Below are 14,015 nucleotides of genomic sequence, written 5' to 3'. Positions count from 1 at the left end.
AAAATAAACTGGAAACAAATTGAAAAAATGTGCACCTTGTATTTTTTAGGATTTTTTAAAGACAGAACTCAAGACAACAAAACATGTACTTTAAATAGTAGGCACCATAATCAATGAGCCACCAATATTTAAACTTGATTCAGGCCACCTCCAGAACTTTTCTCTTATTTACAAATATTTAACTTAAATACAACATTAAGTATTTCGTTACATACAAAGTAAGAAAAGAATACTATACAACTGGGAAAGATACAGTATTTCATTTAAATAGTTACACTACATATAAGCTGAGTAGTACCAGTTTGGTTCATGTTTTTATGACACCTTCAAGAAAATCCTTCTCGACCATTTCTTCTATCTTTTGTCTTGCTTTGCTGGAGAAGGTCTTGAGGTTCTCCATTTTTATGTCCTTATTCGGAAAACAGTTGGGGTAAAGGACGGGGCTCCCTGAGTGTCCAACACATCTGCTTGTGACTTTGCTGTTAAAAACTTGGCTGAGTACATTGAAGAAAGGCAAAAGCTGCTCAATGCTGCGAACAGTGTAGATGGTTAAAAGCAAGTGACCTGGTTCCCAACTTAGTGTTTTCCCTGAGCTATCCTCCTCTGGGTTTTTCTGTAAATATAGAGAAATGGGAGTTAATACAGGACAAAACAGAAGCAGCACAGGTAACAATAAAAGACTAATGCCCTGTAAAGTATTTCTCTAGATTACAAAAATCTTTGTCCTATCAACAAAATACACGTAATGCTGGAGGGCAGCTTTTGAAGCAGACTCTGCTCCTCCCCTCGCCACGCTTCGCAGCGGCGGAGAGTACAGGCTGCAGCCAGTCGGCTGACGCTAACGGGAAAGCTGCAGCGGGCACCTGAGTCCACTGCCTCAGCACGGGGCTGCGCCTAAGGCAGGCAGCCCCCCCTGTCCTGGCACCCACCGCGCTGCCCTGGTGCAGCATCCCCCTGGCTAACATCAACAGCCCAAGCTGTGCTTGGGTAAGTTGTGTGCTACTTCAGCTGCTTTCCAAAGCAGGCTGGTCCCCAATAATACTTGCACATCCCCCTACTGCCAGCGCTAGTGACAGTAAACCCCAGAGGAAGTGACAATAGACACAAAGCATTTTCACCTTGGAGCTAGAGTTCAGAGTTTTCAGGAAAAGCAAAATCAGTGCTGTTCTCAGTATCAGAAATAACACACATGGAGGCTCTGAACAAATGGTTCAGTTACTCATCGCATGCTCTCAGAAGACTTTGGTTACACACCTTCCATTTCACGGGGGGAATTACAAGGGAATTTCAGGAACCCCACCAGCAAAGGCAGCAGTCACACACCAGATGCTCACAGGCAGTGTTAGTACGCTGCTGTAACCCTGTTTAGCATTGCCTTAAATATCTGCATACAAAAATACCTGAGCACCAGCCAACATCCAGCTGCTTATATGGTACTCTTCACTCTTTTTTTTTTTTCCTTTGAGTCAGAAAACAGATTTAAAAATAGACAATAAGGTACTATTGCCACCAGAAACACCTTGTTTGGACTGTTAGTAATAAACCAGTATGGCAGAGCTTCTACTGTGAAGTACAGTTCCAGCAATACTGATTTTTATTCTGAGGAAGGAGAAAAGCAGCACAAAGGCCACATCAAGGAGAGCCACCTCCTGATCCACCTCTGATCAGCGCCTCCCTCCTGCTCTGCTGAGGCAGAGGTCCAAGCCCCCCGCAGGCTGCAAAGCTCCTGAAGAGCAGGCTTTGTAACAAAAGGAGAATGAAGGGGAAAGAACAGCAGTGGGGAGCAGAGTAAGGTGAGGATTACAGATTGCATAGCCTTTGTGCAAGCAGATTTTCTTCAGGAGATGATACTTTTAGCAAATACAGGTTTTGCCCTTTAAATGAAGCAGCTGTCCTGCAGTTCAGGAGTCTACATGACATACGTTTCACAAAAACACAACTATGTTAAAATTCAGTATGAACGTATTTAGTATTTTAATCTGGTGAGTTGGCTCCCTGTCACAGGGGATTGCTATTCTAGCTCTACAGATCTCAAGAAAAGAAAAGCTCATTATGAGCATCCACAAAGGGAAGACTGAATTCCAACGCAGAGTTGGTGATGGCTCCTACTTTTAACAAAACTACTGGTTTAAAATTTCTCCTTTAAAAACTTCACATTGGATTCACAGAAGAGTGGCTTTCCAGTACTGGTTCTCTACCGTGCTCAGTATTACCCAGTGAGCATGGACTACCTCCAGCATGCAGCGTCAGTGTTACACAGCAGCCAACCAAATGGGGTGCACGTGCAAATACCAGTTCTCCTTCTGAGCAACAAAATATAACTCATCGAAGCCATTTCCTCACATCAGTATCTGCTAAGCAAACACCACTAGTTCCTCAGGTAATTAAATCAATCAATTAAATTGACAGAGATTGATTAGGGATTGTGTGTTTTATATCTGCTATTTGGCAAAAATTATTATTTGATTTATAAAGATTAGTGATTATAATTCTTCTTAGAACTAAACTAACTTTTTGTAATATATTTCATGTAGAAAACCAACTTAGAAGTATTTTTTTAAGTTATCTTTGAAAATAAGAGCCCTTGTGATTCTTTCACTTCAAAAATCTCTCAGCTTTGTCCTCTAAACAAGACTGATCTCTCTCAGTTCTTACTGAAAGCTAAATACTGCCCAGGGCCTTGAGGTGATAGTATTATTATGGCAAGCTTGCTTCACAACTCAAGCATCAAAGGCCACCCTCACCTGATGCTTGGCCATCTCCATTCCCTCCAAAACCACCGTCTTAAAGTCCTCCTGTTTGTCCTGTGGAAGGAAAGAGGAGAACTTTCAGACTGCATTTCATATATCAAAATAATACTTTGCCGTGAAGGCCGTGCAGTTGCTGGTTGGGTGCTGTGCTTCAGCTAGAAAAGTCACCTGCCCCATGGAGTCCATGGTCCAGAAGCAGCAGACTCTGGAGCTAGTGTGGCCAAGACACAATTAGACAATAACAGCACTGCCAGTTTGTTCTTCTGTTTATTGCCAGTAGTGCCGAAGGAGCTTTTTAAGCATGTTTCCTTCAGACAATGGAGCCTCATCAACACCATACTACAGGAATCTGAGCATTAGTCCGAGTGCTCTGAAGGAAAATTAAGATCCACTAGAACATTTTGCTCAGAAACAGTTATTTTCTAAGAAAAACCCCACAGCTATACACAACAATATTCTCCTCTGCACGAAGAGGAAGTGGCCTGGAAGTCAATATTCATTACCTCATGTTTATCTCTTTATCTACCCCCTATCTGTGGCTCACAGTGTGCAACTGCTGTCGTGACTAGGGGGTTCCAGAAATCCCAGGATTTTCTATATTCCTGAAGCATACTGGGGAAGTCCTGAATTAGGCACCTATCTCAACATACACTACTTACCAGCAGGCATATTTTATACATCATATGTAATTTATAATTATACATATGCAGAGAGATTAATTTGGAGCGTGACAACTTTTAACAAGTATAGCACACCACCCTGAATATCAGGGTTAAAGGCTGTGCCTGATTAGCAGTCAGTTAAAGCTGACTGTTCCGTTATGCGTGTGAGAAGAGAAATTTAGTCTCATCTTCGTGGTTCAAAACCAATAAAACGAAGAATGCAGATATTCTTCAGGTACTTGTTTTATCCCTTATAGTTGCGAGCCCTGCTTGAGTAGTTCAGACCTGCCTGCAACTAAGTTATCCCTAAATTTTATGTAGACACTTTTATGTCAGCTGTAGTTTCTTTACTCAGTGAAAACATTAATTACAGATTGTTAATGCAGTAGCTACAGCAAGCTGCCAGCGTTACAGCCCTGACAATGCCATCTATTTGGAGGGAAACCCAAGAACACAACTCCAAAGTTTTCTCCCATATAGCTTCAAGCTTCCCTCTGTTTCCCTGGCCCACCAGCAACCTTTCCCAGTGAAGCGCCTGCCCAGAGGGGGCTCTGTCCTCACAGCAGGAGCACCAAGGTATCCGACAGCAATTTTCTTACTTCGAGGCAACAGAGGGAACTCCCTGGGACAGGGCTTGGCCAGCTTCCATCAGCTTCTTTAACTGATCAGGCCTCCACCCCACCCAAACGAGGGTTTTAATATACCTCATGCACCAACATAATGACAACCCTAATTTGACTCCCACTCTACAAACTGTGCAGCCAAGATTTCCCCAGAACTGTTTCAGCTGTTCTCTGCCTTCTTCCATTCATCATAACCGCTTCAGGGAAGAAATCCAGTCCTCCCTGGCTTGGCACAGTATCAGAACTCTTGGTTCTGTCATTTTTAGCAATGCAACAGTTTTCTAATTATTTCAAAGTGATTATTATTAACAAAAATGCTTTTCTGTTTCAAAAGGTAGGTGCATTACACTAGTATCTACAAATATGACTGGCTATCTTAAAGTGCTTTTATGTTAAAATGTATCAGATACAAGCATATTTTACTTTTACTCAAATACTACAAATAATACTTTTAGTTGGAAACTCCAAAGTCACTGAACATACTCTTTTTTTGACCATAGCAGGTTTGGGGTTGTTTTGTGGTTTGTTTGGTTTGGGTTTTGGGATATTTTTTTTTCCAGGGATTTTTTTGTTTGTTTGTTTGGGGTTTTGTTGTTTTTGTTTTATATAACTACACCTGGCCTTTGCCTGATGCTGACTCAGGGCTACTCCAGTGTGAATCTCCCTCACCAAATAACCTCCTTTCCAATCTTCATTGTTATAAAAATAAATATCCAAAACAAAACAATGCTGTTTTGTTACTGTGCACAAAAGTTTTCAATGAAAAGCAAAACTGGAAGAAAACATACCTTTGCTTTTTTTCGCAGCAGTTTTGCTAGACGCACCACATACGGTTTGAATTCCCTCTGGTGTGTACCCTGTCTTCGTACTTCCAAGCCTGAATCGTCTGATGCTTCTGGAATAAAAGCCCAACGATACCTGTCATGAGAAAACACAAGTAGACATTATTCTTACTGAACATGCAAGGCTTTTCTGCTAGATCTAAAAATATGAGCGGATGACGAAATTAGTTAAGTACCAGAGAAAGAGGGGGAAAAACCCCAGAGCTGACCTACACAAAAAGCATCAGTGTTTGACAAGCAAGAATAGAAAAGGCTTGAATAGAAAATTCTGAAAAGCAGGAGGCAATATAGCCGAGAATGTAGCATTGTCCTTTTCCTCTACAGTTTCTTAAAGTATTTGTGGATGCCCAGAGCAAAATAAGACAGAGAAGCTAAAAACAGTACTATTCACATCTTCATTGTGTGCAAGAGAACTAAAAGCAATTCTGAATTATAAAATACGTAAGTTACTCAAAACATTTTGCTACACATTTGCAATGCTTACTATAACACACAAAATGTTCCTAATATACTATGTTGATAACAAACTTATTTTACCTATTCATAGGCCAACGGGACTAACTGATACTATACCATGCCCCACCCCCCAACCCCTGCCCCCTTGCTGCACTGCAAGGGCTGGCTACTTGCATTACAAACTGTAAAGGTAAAAAAAGTTTCTGTCCTTAAAAGTTCAATGCAAGCCTCTGTGAAAACACTGTAAAATACAGTGTGATTCAGCATTACTGTTGCCTTTCCAGACGTGCACGGTAATGACCTAAATAAAACTAGGTTGGCTGATAATGGGGATGAGGACAGCTTAGAGACCTGAACAAGAATTATGAGCCAAATACCCAGAAAGTAAAATAAATGAAGGAACTTTCAACATTAGCTTTAGATTTAGAAATACTACAGGGCACAAACTGACACAGTGTGTGCGAGTCCTTCTGCACTCTAGCCCACACAAGTGTCTTTTAAATAACAGGACAGTTAGCGGTGACCAAACGTCTACAGAGCTGTGCCAGCATGGCAGTCCTGACAGAGTCACCACTGTGGGTGTAGAGGAAGAGACGTGTTACTTTCTTTTGTCTTTGGTGGCCTCTCATTCGTAGGGTCTTTAGCAAATGTCAGTTTTGCATTCATTTTTTTTTTTTTTTTTCTCCCAGAATGGGATTGCAGAGGCACTGAGGAAACAGTTTGCGCACATAAACACCAGTGACCAAGAAAAACCTATGGGGTCCCCTTCACATGCAGGTTTGTTGCAACATCTTCCAGACAGATCACACACGAGTAATTTCAGTGAGTCATGCTGAGACAACATGCAGTTCTCTGATCTCATGCATTAGTCACTAAGATGTGTGGGTATATTTTGAGTTCTTAGACATTACTGCAACTAAATCCTTTAAAAAATAAAATGCTTTAATAAATCACTATTACTGATTAGCTCACAAGTGTGGACAATCTCTTGCTACAGGCTAAATCAAACCAGCTTGAATTCATTTAGTATGTAGCACCATTTGCTCGGGGGGCCACTCTGACACTGGGAGGGAATGAACCCTGGGCTGCCATGGGCAAAGGCCAGAAAAGAAAAGGAAATGTGAAAAAAAATGATTATATTTTTTTATATATACACTAGAATTTTACCAAGAGGCATGGGCAAACAGCTAAGATCTTAAATGACAATGTCTTCTACTCACATCTGAAACTGAGGCAGGTTTTCAGATGGCAAAGCTAGGGCCAAGTCCAGAAATTTGCAAGCAGACAAGTACAGGTTCAACCATCTCTGGCTATTGTAGGACGTGGAGAAACCATTGCCGCCTGTGTATGTTGTCTCCAGACCAGCAACAGATGGGCCAGAAGTTCTAAAATAAATTACAGAATGCAGGTGAGTCATAACAGCCTTCTGCCACTATGGGAACATCATCTTTCTGACTTGCCTTTACAAACACAAAACTATTTACCAGCTTAATCCTGTATCCATACAACAAACTGGAACATTGCAAGTCTGTGTTATGGGTGGAGTTTTGTGTGTATATATAAAAAGCAAGATGTTAATATATAATAAATATGTTACACTGTATCTCATTCCCATCCGACATCCAATTTAAAAGAAAGTTTAAAATTGCCAGTCATGTTGAGATCACTTTATTTTAGGGGAAAATTTTTCAAAAGAACAAAATGAATCTAGGAAAAAAGCAAAGAACACAACTTGGGCAAATAACTACTCTGTTCTTTTGAGAAATCTGCCTCTACTTCTGGCATTGACCAAAACTGGATCATTCCATGCAGAAGGTAGATAGGACAGAAAAGGACGATGACACAAGAAAAATTATCTACCTTATCTTTATGTCTTTTAACACCAGAAAAAAAAAAAAATCACATTTTTATTTAGACCCAGTGCATCAGTCTTGTTCTAAATAAGTGTATGATACAGAAAAGCTATAAAGTCATGCCATGCATATTTTAATGGCAGAAGCAGTGTCATTTCAGCCAGGAAGACACTGTAAGAACTAACATACTTGTATTGCATGATTTACCTTAGTGGTTTATGAGCAATCTGACAGTGGGACTTCTTTTTTGTTTTGTCCCGAACAGTATGTCCTGAACTATCCTTTACTTGTCCTTCTCATTTAAGTTCGACAATTCTAAGACAAATAATTCTAAAGAATGAGTCAGCTGCCCATCAGCATGCCAGAAGACTGTTACCAAGTTAAATAAACGAGACATTTGTAAGTTTACCTGGAAATGTCTTCATCAGCGGTGAGCTCCTGTTCCATCAGTAAAAACACTTGTACCTGAAGATCAAATACTACATTTTAAATACCATTTTTTTAATGGATTGTGACTCAGGAAAGCGCTGTAGGGAGGCCTGAGTAATAAGCATTAGAGGAACTATTCAGAGCTTTATTTCCATTCCTGGATGATGAAACAGCCCCCTGAGCTCTGAGTGGACACTGGAACCCTAAAGCTCTTTCATCCTTTACATATAACCTGAGAAGCACAAACCACAAACTGGCACTTTTATGGCCAGGAAAGTTTTCAGAGGCTAATCACCTCCACTACTTAGAAAGAGAGCAAGACCTAAAGGAAATGAGAATAAAGAATCACATAACAGAACAGTCAAGCTCAGATGTGAATTCCCAGAAGTAATACAGACGTGTCCACTGAAAGTAGTTCCAGGACTGTGGTAACTTGTGTAAAGGCCAGGGGACAGCACAGGAATTAGAATGTCACAATGGGCAGACTGGGTTTTCTATTATTTATACTATTGATAGGCTCAAAACAAATGCATCTATTGCTAGAACAATTCGCTTGATCTTTAAAACACTTTATATAACTTTTTGCTTTCTATTGTTTATATCTGTTATTAATGAAGGGCTAGGTTAGGTGCCTACAGAAACAAAAAACTGGAAAAAAAATAATCACAGCAGTAATTTTGATTTGCTATCTGTGTTAACCAGTGTCTTAGGAACTCCTTGCCAAACAGACTAAACGGATCACAGGATGCACCAACCACTCTCCTCCATTCCCATTGCCAAAGCAAAAGAGTGGAGCCAACATTGGAGACTCCACAGGTAGCAGCTCTGAAAACAGATGCTTTTCCTGTCTTGCTATGTAGAGTAAAAGAAGAGAAAGAAGAAAGCTGAGTCAGGTCTTGTATAAATCTAGTTACAAAATTTCAGCCTTGGTGTGATCTGAATGACCACCAATTGCCAATACAATCTAGATTCTGACTCCTTCTTTATGTGGGTTCTCATCCTAACTGCTGGAGGAAGAAGGCTGAATGACTAGGAAAGTAGAAACAGGGGACACTGAGCACAGCAGCAATGGGAATTGTAGAGAGTGTACACATACACAGGCAGAAATTCAAGTAGGAGTCACTATGGAACAATGAGGGCACATGCAAATTTAATAATTCAGGAGACATCTGAACAGCTTAAATAGCCTCAGCCAACAGATATTCTATTTGGTTGCAAAAAACAGACATCAGGACTATGAAAGTAAGTCAGCTTTCAATTTATGTCCATTGTACATTTACATGCACAAAATCTAGAAAAGATTTTCTTAAAAACATTGAGGTGGAACAAGGCTCCATCTCAGATTTGCACCAGTTTTCCGAGTCATGAATTCTAAATGCAACTCACCAGTTCAGTGATCATGGTTGGCCAGAGAGAGGTAAGGTGCTGTGGAGACATTCTTAAAAGCAATACTCTGAAAAACAGGAACACTTGGGAATGAAGGGTGGGCACCTGGGGCAAACGGAGACTTTCTACCAGCCTTTCTGAAACAAAAAGCCAAGGTTTCCTCAGTTCAGAATAATTTCAACTAATGTTTTCTCCTTCCTTCATTTACTCTCAACTTTTACTTTCAGTATCTGCCATATTACTGTTTCAGTACTTTGCTACAGTTCTAGTCTGTCAGCGTATAAAAGAACCACTTTCACCAAGCAACAAACAAAAGCAAGAAACCTCAATATAGTACAGTTACATATTTTGATTAAAGTCCTCCAGATAAATGAATGCAGCAGTGCATCTGGGAGCTTTGTTCACCTTATGCAGTGTTTCACCGATTACAAAAAGAGGAGTCAACAGATTCCAAACAATACAACAGCCTGAACAGCTAGGATATATTATTATTAAAAGGCTGAATCATCATAGTATATGGGATATTACACAGGGATTACATGCTCTTATTTAAACATAAGCACCTCTAAACATTCAACATATCAGAAGCAAATCCATAAAGAAAATTTTCAGTCTAATCACCACATGCACTTTGCAGTTCAGACCAGTAAAACCACCTGGTATCTTGAACACAGTAAACCCAGCCAGTGACTGGGGGAAAAAAACCTTTAAAAAAACCCCAAAAACAAACAAAACAAAACACAAAAAAACCTTCAAAGACTAAATCCTGGAACAAATGAAACAAGAAAGATTATGCAATTGACTTTCCATATGGAGGAAGAGACTGAAGTGTCCACCTTGGTAGTACTAAAAGACAATGTATTTAGAAGCTGCTGTTGTAACTACTTGGATCATATTAGAATAAAACTAAGCAGCTCCCGTTCCCAATCACTTAAAAACGTCACTAGAAGAGGTATTCTTCAGTGATAAATAGGGCAGATAAACAGAACAGCAGAAAAAACAGAGAAGTCAAGAATTCAAAACTTCAAGGTCAGCCCTTCTATTTATCCCAAGTTGAGAGCTGTTTATACTTCAGATATTCATATAAAAGTGCACATTGCAGGTACCCAAGGACATTGATCAAGGTATAAAATGACAGATCAGTGAAGTAACCTGGATAAAAGTCAACTGGTAATCACAAAGTATGTGTAGTTTGTAATCATTTAAGACTGAAAACATTTTAACCAAAATGTGCAGAAACTTTGCATCTAGCCATGGAAATGGTACCGCATACTGATATTCCAGGGGACAAATTTACCTGATGTTACCCTGTCGTACAAATACTCCTCAGTTAACATCAAAGTCCAGAAGTCCACTATATGATACAATTTTACTGACCTTGTATGTCTGGAAGGTATTTCTGGTACTGGTCTATCTCACTGCTAAAAATTGCAAAAGCCAGTCTCTTCAGGAGCATAGCACGCTGTTCCAGCTCTGCATCTCGATTAGCAAACAGATTGAGTGAGCTGCTCTGAGCCACAGCCACTCGTGCTGAAAGAAAAAAAAAAAATGCATAGCGCAGAGATGAACTTCAAAATTTCCTTTCTGTTTCACTTTAAGGCACAAATAACTCTTACTTTCATTGCACAAATGTAGTTCAAAAGTAGGTGAAGATGCATGTTCTGCAATTTGTATTTTTTAACAAAAAGGCAAACAAAAACAACAACAAAAAAGCAACAAAAAACCCCAAACAAACAAACACGACCACCCTCATCTGCTCTGCTTAATCAGCTTTGCCATATAGGCAAAATCTAGTGTGCCAGGACGGTCTCAAATTCTTTCACTTCAAGTTATCTTATGGAATCTCTAGAAACAAATAGTTGAAGAAAACATGAAAAACACTGAATAAATCAAACAGATCAGAATAAATGGTGAACAAATTTTATTTTATTTTTTTTAAGATATTTGTTCTCCCTTTAAGGTTTCCCTTGGAGAAAAGTCACTGCTACATCAATAAATACTTACTCATCAAGTCTCTGAATGTGGTTTTGTCATGTGTCATCAAATTATCCATAATAGCTCTCCAACTAAAAGAAGATTGCACACAAATCAGAAGAGCAAGAAAAAAGCAGGAACTTACAGGAATATTTACAGAGCTTTTTCTGCTCTTTGAATTCAGGCTAAGGCTTCTAGTGCAAGCTCTCTGCTATACAGGTACCATTTACTTGGCGCAATTTGATCTGAAACTGTATTTCCTGCCCCCCCTTCTCAAAGAAAATAAGGGATGCCATCCAGAGGGACCTTGACAGGCTAGAGAGGTAGGCCTGTGTGAACCTCATGAAGTTCAACAAGGCCAAGTGCAAGGTCCTGCATGTAGGTTGGAGTAATCCTAAACATAGATATAGGCTGGGCAGCGAATGGACTGAGAGCAGCCCTGTGGAGAAGGACTTGGGAGTATAAGTAGATGAAAAACTGACTACGAGCTGGCTATGCACACTCACAGCCCAGAAAGCCAGCTGTATCCTGGGCTGTATCAAGAGAAGCATGACTAGCAGGTCAGGGGAGGTAGTTCTCCCCCTCTACTCCACTCTTTGAGATCCCACCTGGAGTGCTGCCCTCAGCTCTGGGGTCCCCAGCATAAGAAGGACATAGACCTGTTGGAATGGGTCCAGAGGAGGGCCACAAGGTGATGAGATGGCTGCAGCACCTGCCCTATGAATACAGACTGAGAGAGCTGTTTAGCCTGGAGAGGAGAAGGCTCTGGGGAGACCTTATGGTTAGCTGCCTTCCAATACTTTTAAAGGGGGCCTACTGGAAGGATGGGGAGGGATTCTTTATCAGGAAGTAGTGATAGGAGGAGAGATCAGAGTTTTAAACAAAAAGAGGGTAAATCTAGATTAGATATTGGGAAGAAATTCTTTACTGCGAGGGTGGTGAGACACTGGCACAGGCTGCCCAGAGCAGCTGTGGGTGCCCCATCCCTGGGAGTGCTCAGGGCCAGGCTGGATGGGGCTTGGAGCAACCTGGTCTGGTGGAAGGTGTCCCTGCCCATGGCAGGGGGTTGGAGCTGGATGATCTTTAAGGTCCCTTCCAAGCCAAACCATTCTATGATTCTATAAAAAGTTAACCACTTTTTCCTCATGGAAAAAACAGATTAAAAAATAGTATCTTGAAATTGAAAAAAAAATTTACTTCTGCATAGAAATATACCTTAGGTAAGCGAGTTTCACATTTCACGTGGTAATCTGAAACACAGAATATCCCTCTCTATTTCTCTCAACAGAGATCTGTTGGGAAATTTTGGTCCACATTATACATACTCTTGTGTAATGGTATACATAAGATTTGTAACTGCCGTTGACATAAGCAGGAAAAAGAAAGTCTTACTGGTTAACACACGAGGCATCCATCTGGAAGAAACTGGAATCCATAAAGAGGTCAAATGCTTCCTTTTTCCATGCTCTCCTTGTATACTGATACCCACTAAGACTGCTTAATAATTGGACACAGGCTCGATAGCTGGATGCATTATGAGCACTAAAAAAAAAAAAAAAAAAAAGCCAGCATGAAACAATTCTGAATTGCTGTTTTCTATAAAGTCTGACAGACATCTCTTCCTTATTACGCTTGTTTCAACTTAATTGTCACCCACCAAATTTCAACTGGCTGTAGTGATCTACATCAATTCAATATATTGTAAAGATACCTGTGATTACGGAGGTAGGGAACAACATAGTGCATAATATTTACAAGCAAAGGAATAACCCTCTCTTTTTCATCACTGTAGAAGACCATATCCAAGAGATGAGCCAAAACCTGTATAAGGAGAGGAAGATAGTTATCATGCATTCTCAAATTGCTTTTCATCTACTATTCAGCCTTTTTTTTTGGTATGATGTCCCTTACTGAATGTTCTATTTTATAATGGAAGTGATCAAATTTCAGGTACTATACAAAATCCAGAGCATAAATGTTCCATCATTTTTAAGACAAACTAATGTAAAAATACAGAAGCACAAGCTATTGGGCAAAGCATTCTACAGAATAAGCTACAAGCAAGAAAAAAAAATAATCAAAGACTGACTGTAATTATCAGCAGTAAATAACGCATACCACTAATAACACACAAAATTTGCCACCAAAAAAGTTTTCTATACTGCTTTATGCCTCATCCATCTCACTGAATCCTTATAACTGTGTTAGTAACAAAGTTTTATATATTGTTATATGACAGGACCCAGAATACATTCACATCAATGTGTCCCATCAACTCCCTTTCCCCAGGCTTCTAGTCCAAAGCTTTTCACAACATACAAGTATACTATAAGACAGTAGTTACTACATTTGAGAAGATATTTACCTCAGAAAGTAAGGTCAGTGCATGGACACTATAAACAGATGGAGTTATGTTTGAAGTTTCCATTGCTGGAGACAGTATATCTGAATAAGGAAAAAAAAAAAAAAAAGTCCAGAGTTAGTTTTCTTAAGCTATTATTTACCTTACAAGCATATTTTAAAAGCAGATATTCTGAAGACTTTGCTAGATACATTAAGATACTACTGCCTGAACAATACTGAGGCATTTTTAATGTATTCAAATATAGTAAAGCTGTCCTCTTTGTTAATTTTGGCTTTAGGTTTTGTTTAAAATACAGATTAAAATGAAACTACCTTCGACATCCGATTCTAAGTTGTTTCCATCAACCATAATCTTGGGGGAAGGCTTAACCTCTAAGTTTCGTCTTAGCCAAGTAGTCTGTTCCAAGGAAGAACCAGCAATTGCCCCAATGGCATCCACTATCTTGTGCGTTACATCCTGGTAGGTAAAAAAAAACACCTCAAGCATTTTAAGAACTTTGTGCAGAAAGGCTGTATTTTTTGTCCTGACGTGCTTTTGTAGAAAAATCTATATAACTAATTAAGTTTAGAACTGCCTTCAAATCACTTCTGTTCTATATTATCAATTAATAAGGCCACAGCAAAAGAGATTTTTTCAAGAGATTATAAATAGTACTAAGCAGAATATAGTAAAGAG

The 14,015-nt window shown here is 39.6% G+C and overlaps 1 protein-coding gene across 14 annotated transcripts in view; it reads right to left on the bottom strand.

Annotated features, from left to right (window-relative positions):
• Positions 1–19: 19 nt before the first annotated feature.
• Positions 20–14,015, bottom strand: part of DOP1A (DOP1 leucine zipper like protein A) — a 68,088-nt gene continuing 54,092 nt past the window's right edge. For 8 of the 14 annotated variants that reach the window (XM_037391674.1, XM_037391673.1, XM_037391671.1 and 5 more), the window contains 12 exons: positions 13,652–13,796; positions 13,341–13,420; positions 12,687–12,796; positions 12,368–12,517; positions 11,006–11,067; positions 10,379–10,531; positions 9,002–9,138; positions 7,596–7,651; positions 6,554–6,718; positions 4,824–4,953; positions 2,745–2,804; positions 308–613 (listed from right to left, as the gene is read on the bottom strand). In XM_037391674.1, coding sequence (XP_037247571.1) covers positions 308–613; positions 2,745–2,804; positions 4,824–4,953; positions 6,554–6,718; positions 7,596–7,651; positions 9,002–9,138; positions 10,379–10,531; positions 11,006–11,067; positions 12,368–12,517; positions 12,687–12,796; positions 13,341–13,420; positions 13,652–13,796 — 1,554 coding nt within the window. Of the gene's footprint in view, positions 614–2,744; positions 2,805–4,823; positions 4,954–6,553; positions 6,719–7,595; positions 7,652–9,001; positions 9,139–10,378; positions 10,532–11,005; positions 11,068–12,367; positions 12,518–12,686; positions 12,797–13,340; positions 13,421–13,651; positions 13,797–14,015 lie in introns of those variants that run through there. The other 6 variants (XM_037391675.1, XM_037391681.1, XM_037391680.1 and 3 more) reach the window with 4 other exon arrangements.

Source organism: Falco rusticolus, chromosome 6 (assembly GCF_015220075.1).
Source record: "Falco rusticolus isolate bFalRus1 chromosome 6, bFalRus1.pri, whole genome shotgun sequence".
Lineage (NCBI taxonomy): Eukaryota > Metazoa > Chordata > Aves > Falconiformes > Falconidae > Falco > Falco rusticolus.
This window is presented reverse-complemented; position numbering and strand designations above follow the sequence as displayed.